The sequence below is a fragment of the Falco rusticolus genome, chromosome 3 (assembly GCF_015220075.1).
Source record: "Falco rusticolus isolate bFalRus1 chromosome 3, bFalRus1.pri, whole genome shotgun sequence".
Taxonomy (NCBI): Eukaryota; Metazoa; Chordata; class Aves; order Falconiformes; family Falconidae; genus Falco; species Falco rusticolus.
In genome coordinates, this window is record NC_051189.1 from 46,639,194 (window position 1) to 46,646,464 (window position 7,271).

A 7,271-nucleotide genomic window follows, 5' to 3' on the forward strand; every position below is an offset into this window, starting at 1 on the left:
GGATTGATTCTGAAGGACAAACCGGTCAAAGCAAGGGAGAAAAAAATAATGCTAGTAATCCATAAAAAACAAAATAAAAGTCAGAAAGTGTAATGAATGCACATGGAACAACATTCTGTGTAATAAATCATGAAATTAGGTATTAAACTGTTTCTGCTACAGACTACTAAGTCATGTTAAAAGCATGTCTTGCTTCTTTATTGTTTATCTTCTTAATTACATGACATGAGGAAAATACTCCTGGATGCTTCATCTAAAAAGCATATGCCAGAAGTGTATTTAATAAGTCCAAACTCAGTCACACAACTAAAATTAGCAATAGCTGGGGAGAAAAACCTACGTTAAAACCAATATGTAACCAAAGGAAAACCAGACATAATACAAAATATGAATTGGAATCTAGAAATGACAAAAAAAATCAGAAGATAAGCAAAAAGTTGTATTGACAATGGATATTTACTCGTGAATAGCATGAAGCTTGGAGTGTTTTATTTTTTTGTGTCTTTCAGAGAAAGCAGGTAGTTCAGATCAATTTCTATTCTACATTTGTGGAGAAAACCAACATATATCAGAGAATTCTAACAATAGCTAAGGAAAACCTTAAACATAGGAACAGAAGGGGGTTTTTAAATCAGCAGCTCCAGATAGCTTGCATCCAAGAATTTTAAGAGCTGGCAAAGATGACTTGTGTGCTGTTAATGTGGATTTTCCATAAGCTTTGAGAAATCTGGGGAAGCTCAGAAAATGAAAAAATCGCAAAGAAAGCTGAGGTGGTGCCAATACTAGAAAATTAAGTAAGTAAAGGAACAAATTCAGGAACTTATTGTCAACCTTGCATTAATCCTGGGGGGGAAGCCCTAAACCAACAAACAAAACTCAAACTGACTTCTTGATACAGGAACTATAAATAATGAGGAAATTGTACTTACACAGCTTAAGTGTATGAGAAAACGTATCTTTGCAGATTGACTTTTTTTCCTCATGCTATTACAGCATACATTTAGTAGACAACAGCAACGGTGTTGATGTAACACATTCGTAGATTGACTGGTTCAGTAAGACACAGAAACTGGCATAGTTATGCATGTATATAGTTCATGGTAAGTAAATGAAAACTTACAGGTTATAGGTCTGTGTCATCAGTGAGGTCACGGACATATTTCTAACTGAATCCCACAGGATTCAGTTCTCAGCAGCAAGCTGCTCAATATTTTATCTGGAAATAGTTTACTAAGAACATTCATAAAACTTTTAAGTAAATAATGTAGCAATATTGTTGATTGACAACCATCTGGATTACCAGAAAATTGTTTTGGCATGATCAGTGTGAGGCCATGTATTTAAAAGTGATAAACACTTATAGATGGAAAACTTCCTCAGTAAACAGTTGGAATAGCTGACAACAGAGTAAACATGGGTTCCTTATGCATAAGTGAGTTGAAAATTGTTAATTGTTAAATGGCTCAGAAAAACAAAGCACCAGCACCAAATACTGCTCTCATTACAGACAGGAAGAGGCCAGAGAAACAGCACTATCATCAAAACAGATTTTTTAAGTACTGATCTCCATTGTCAAAAGACATCGCTGCATTTCAGGAAGCAGAAACGGGATGACAACTTCTGTAACCATGTTTATTGGAACTGCTTTATCAGAATGTAGTATCTAGCCCAAATAAGTTATTAGTAAAACAGAGATTTCAAAGAGTGAGTACAAATGATCCAAGTGCAAGACAAGTCTGAAACTGAGCATCACAATGTAATAATTGGCATATAAAATTTAACTGCATCATGTGAGGTTTAAGGACTATATTCAGACCTACAAAGCATTGGGGGTGAGGGGGGGGCCGGCGGAGTATTTAGTGGGATAGCTGAAACTGACATCATATTAACAGGCCAAGCAGTCTTTTTTGACTAGCTGTAGTAATTACTAAGCTTCCAAAGGTGGCAGCTGTTTTGCTAACATTATACATGCCTCCAAGTACTGGAGAAAAACCCAAACTAGAATTAAAATATTATTTATAAAAGATAATCACAGTGACCTTACTATCAGCTGTCACTTTCTAACATATAATGTCTGTTTCTCCATTTCAATAAATCTGTCAAGTAGGGACATAACTAGAAACAAGCATGCTCCCAGCAGAAAAAAAGTTTTGGGGCTGACAGTTGTCAGTCGTCAGGCCAAATCCATGGCTGCTCTCGTTAAAAAACATCCCTCCAATACCCATCATTGATTAAATAAAGGGGCTTCAATAAAACGGATTTCAGTTCTTAAAATTAAGAAAGATTGAAACCAGCGTTTTTACTTAAAGCTTCCATTCCCACAACTCCACTTTCAGGAATAACTAAAAAAAACAAACCAAAAAACCAAACTATAAAACTTAGATGGGAATGGGTTCGTTACCACTGGAAGCAATAAGGACTTGCTTATACATCACACGCCGGTACCTCCCCCAACAGAAAGCCGAAGGCTGCTGGTAAAGGCGGCCAGGAGCGCCAGGCGCCCGCGGGGCCCGGGAGGGAACAGCGCTGTGCCCCACCGGCCACCAGCCAGGCCCAGCAGTGCCGCGCACCGCCCGGCCGCGGAGCCCGGCACGTCCCGCGGCAGCCCCCGAAGCTCGGCCCCGCCGGGCGCGTGGCGGCGGCCACCGCTCCCCGCCCGCCACGCAGCAGAGCTGAGCGGAGCGGAGCAGGCCACGCCGGCCCAGCCTCCCCTCCGCGCCGCTTCCGGGCCGCAGCCCGGCGGGTGAAAGGTCCCGCAGCGCCCGGATGGAGGCGGTGCCGCTCGCTATATAAGCGCCCCGCGGCCGCCGCGCCTCCTCTCCCGCGCCGCGCGCCGCCGCTTCCTGGCTCACCGCTGTTCGCTGGGCCCCGCGCGCCCCTCGCCCGGGAATAAGTCGGTCAGGAAGGCGCCGCTGCCGCCATGGTGAGGGGGAGGGGGGCGGGGAGGGGGGCCGCCGCCTCGCGCAGCTGGCAGCGCCGCGTGGCCGCCGGGCCGGGTCGGCCGCGTGCGCCCCGCCGGTGCCGGGCCTGGCCCGGGGGCAGGGCTGCGCGTGCTGCGGGCCGCGGGGTCCCCGCCGCTGGGGCGGCGCCTGGCGGGAGCGGGGCGTCTCCGGCCGGGGCCTGGCGCTGGCGCTCCCCGAAGCCGGCCGGTGGGGCGGGCGGCCCGGCACGCACCAGGCCGCGGCGGGGCCGTCCTCCAGAGCGGCAGGGCAGGCGCGGGCGGAGCGGAGGCGGCTCGGCCCGGCGGTGGCGCAGGGCCTCGTGCGTGTGCCCTCAAGTCCGGCCGGTGTTAGAGGCGTGTGCGACAGGTAGTAAGTACCTCATCGGCGTGCGGCCCGCGGTTTGTTAGCTCCGTGTTTGCCGCCTCCGCACCGGCACTGTCGTTTTCTCTCATCCACGTCAGTGGCCAGTGGTTTGCAGGCGGCAAATTGCATAAACTCTACGAATCGGTTCCCTGAGCGGCCGAATTAGCCCTTCTGGCCAGATGCCCCTTTTTGTTCTCCCTGTTTTAAGTTGTACCTGTCTTTGTTACTTAATTCCTGGTGAGGTTAAGTTGTAAGAGACGTGAAATCAAAAATGGCTTGTTTTTGAGGAGGAGGAATATCCGTGACTGGACAGCATGCTCTGTGTAGGGAGGCACGTTCTTGCAGCTTCCCACCGGGAGGTGCAGTTAAGACATTAAAAAACTGCTTTCCCTCAGAGCAGTCAGGACAGTGCCCTTCCTGGCAGTGCTCACCATTTCTTCTGTGCTGCTGTACCCTTCGGTCGTGTCGTCTAGTCAGGAGAACAAAATAGTCCCGTAGTTCAATTGTTCTTTAGGCTCTAGAAGCCTGGTTTTAAGAGGCTGCGGGTATCGTTAGTTGGTGTTGACTGTAGTGTCTGATGTTTGGAACTTCAACGTTTTAGGCGTTTAAAGATACCGGCAAAGCACCTGTGGAACAAGAGGTAGCAATTCATCGCATTAGAATTACTCTGACAAGTCGCAATGTAAAATCACTTGAGAAGGGTGAGTGATACTTTTTTTTTTTTAACTGGAGTAGTTTGTTAAGAATGAGTGATATGTATGCTATCACATCATGTATTGCAAAGTAGAATGTACTGAAACCAGTTGTAGTTAAAGATGTTAGTGTTTCCCTGTTTGCATGTGACTTGGCTAACAACCCAGAGCACTTCATACACTGACAAGTAGATTCTGATTTAATTTGTAACGGAAGCTAGTGTTTGGGGGTTTTCACCATGCTGAAAACTTCATGTTGTGATGACTCATGTAAGGTAGTGCAGATTCCTTTCTTTAGTCCTTGTGGGGTTTTCGGTTGTCACTGTTTGAATGTGTAAGATGTGAAATGTGCTGTTTCTTGACTGGTACTTTGTCACTTGTTATGAAGAGTTACATTTAGAAGTTTCACATTCCTTCAGAAATTATTTAATCTTGTTTAGGAACTGGTTTTGTCAGTGTTTTAATGATAAAATGTAAATGTAGTAGAATCACTGATGCAGGATCTTCAGGCTGGTAACAGTTTAAATATGGCTTACACTTGTAATGGCTTTTGTCTACTGTTGTAACATGATTTTGCTCACCATGGTGTAATACTTCCACTAGTATGTGGTTGGCTATGAGGATAACCCTTAAAATGAATGGCAATGATCACTTCATACGCTATTCTGAGCCAACGTCTTGTTTAAAATCTTCACTTAAAGAACAAGCAAAAAAAAACAAACCAACACAAACCTGACCTATTTTGTTGTGGGGTTTTTTTTCAGTCTGTGCTGACCTGATCAGAGGTGCTAAGGAAAAAAACCTGAAAGTGAAAGGACCTGTTCGCATGCCCACCAAGGTACTTAACACTGTTTTCCTGTCCTAAAAGTTCGGGTGTTTTCTGCAAATGTGCATTTGAAACATCTTTTTTTGAGGGGGGGCAGGGGGGGAGTTGAGATGAAAAGCAGTACTACTAAATTGAAGGTGACTCAGTGTAAATGGGCAATGACTTCAGAAGTTGCTTCGACACTTGGGGCAACTGTTTATTACAAAACATGTTGAACATTGAAGGTTTTTTTCTGTCAAAGCTTCAGTTCATTTTAATCGGCAATTCTTTTAAAATTAAATTGAATATAGTGAAGGAGTGTTAGAATTAACTTCCCAGATGACTTAGATACCATACAGTATTTTTACGTGGATCAATTTGATTGTAGATTAGTCTTCTCTGTATGCATCAACTGAATAACCCATGTTTATGATTTTTCTTCAGACTCTGCGAATCACTACCAGGAAGACTCCTTGTGGTGAAGGTTCCAAGACCTGGGATCGTTTCCAGATGCGTATCCATAAGCGGCTCATTGACCTACACAGCCCTTCTGAGATTGTGAAGCAGATCACTTCCATCAGCATTGAACCAGGTGTAGAAGTTGAAGTTACTATTGCCGATGCCTAAATGATGGCCATCGTTGAATAAAGTTGATTTACAAATTTTCATCGCTGTTTGTTGTCATGTTTGTGCCAGGTGTCTTGGGTAGTTCTGTGATGATTTTTATGATGGACATTAGAGATTGTAATCAAAATGCTGTGTGAGAGGATTGTATGATACTTAAGGAAGAATATGCCAGTTATAAGGAGGATGAAACTTGGGCATCATAGTTTCGTTGGAGGTTGGTGACTGTATGGATGTGCAGCACTTAAATTATTAAAAATATATTTTCCATAAAGGAGGTAACTTTGGCTGAAATCTTAGTCTGTACCCAGGCAAGCAGTAGCATTAAAATTGATGTTTAGGTAAATTACCAAGCTTTCAGTTCTTAGTTTTTGGTGTGCAAGGCTGAACTAACACTTAACTTACTTGGCTTTTTTTTCCCCATGCTTTTCACGGTCAAAGGGTCCTGGGGATGTTAGTTATAAAACTGCATAATTTGTGGTGAATACATTGAATTCAGCAAGTTTGTTCTTTAGACATGTGTGCAGAATCACAAAACTAAGCTGTGGAACTCTTCAGTTGTCATTCTAGGTTTAGATTTTCATAGATCTGAATATTAAAGGTAAGCATCATATGTAATGCAATAGAACAGCCATTTTCATTGCTGCTACTTGGATCTCTCTTGGTAGGGGGTTTTTTCTTTTGCAAACTAATTCTTAAAGGACCTATGATTAATTCTTAAACCAACAAGACAAAGCCCTGAGTTAAATGAAAGAACACTGTTTCATTTCATCCATTTGAGATTGGTTTGCTGCTTCTGCTTCAAGCATAGCAGAGAACTTGAATTCTAATTAAACAAGCAAAGTGTGTGGAGCTTTGAGGTCCCATTTACATTTACTAAGATCTAAAACAGTGGCCAAAGCTTGAGCTTTCGAACTGAAGGGATTCAGGAGTCCTTCATCTGCCCACTTGTAATTTCATTAAATGTCAAGTCTTAGAAGGATTCTGGCCCTCTAGCAGGCTGAAGAGCTTTGGTAGAAGAGAAAGGTGAGAAACCTAGTTGCATTTACATGCAGATTGTGACAAGCCTACTTCCTTGGGAAACAAACACAACTGTGTCTTCCTAAAGGTCAGATTCTGGTAATACATTATAAATACGAGCTGCCAGACAAATACTTCTAGCCTTAGTTTTAAAGTCATTTGTATTTTATGGGGTGCCCCGAAAAGCATGGTAAGAACTTGACTTTGTGACACTGGGCAGATGAACAAGGGGATAAATGAGTGAACAAGTAACAGGCTGGAAGCGTTACTAGCTGAGGCTGAGTGACCTTTATGTATGATTAGCTATTAACTCACCCGAGTAGTCTTCCCTCTGCTTAACCCCACAGCCTGACTGAAGGCACTCGGAGGGATCCAGGGAGGCCTGGCTGGCTTTAACATTACTTCTGTCTTTGTGCTTTCCTGTTGGTCACAGCCTATTGCTATCAAACGGCTTTTTATCAGCTTACAGCTGGCCACCTCTGACTTACACCGTGCCCCTTAAACATACCTAAGTGACCTGAAGTGCCAGCTATGTCCTCCGAGCAGCTGTGGCCCTTCAGAAGGAAGCCACCTGAGGTGTGCTGAGTGTCTGTCTGTCTGTCCACCTGCCTCCGGTTGCCTCCGAAGGGCCTGGCACCCGGGTTTTGCGCCATACAGAAATGGAACTGCCTCCCTGCGCTCCGAATAGACGGGCTCAGCCTGAAGGTTCCCCACGCACCAGCGCAGCAGGCCTCTGGGTGCGGGGAGGGTGACCCGGGGGTGCGGGGAGGCTGAGCCAGGGGTACCGCCAGCGCCTGCAGAGGGCCTGTCCCCACGGCGCGGCCC

General features: G+C 44.9%; 1 protein-coding gene and 1 non-coding gene across 2 annotated transcripts; both read left to right on the plus strand.

Annotated features, from left to right (window-relative positions):
- The first annotated feature begins 2,789 nt into the window (after positions 1 to 2,789).
- Positions 2,790 to 5,470, plus strand: RPS20 (ribosomal protein S20). Its single transcript, XM_037381482.1, has 4 exons — positions 2,790 to 2,923; positions 3,907 to 4,006; positions 4,762 to 4,835; positions 5,247 to 5,470. The coding sequence occupies exons 1-4, from the start codon at positions 2,921 to 2,923 to the stop codon at positions 5,427 to 5,429; spliced, it is 360 nt and encodes a 119-aa protein (XP_037237379.1). The 5' UTR covers positions 2,790 to 2,920; the 3' UTR covers positions 5,430 to 5,470.
- On the plus strand, positions 4,609 to 4,673 carry LOC119145708. The gene has a single exon (XR_005103514.1). It is a non-coding gene; the product is annotated as a small nucleolar RNA U54 (small nucleolar RNA).
- Positions 5,471 to 7,271: the final 1,801 nt, after the last annotated feature.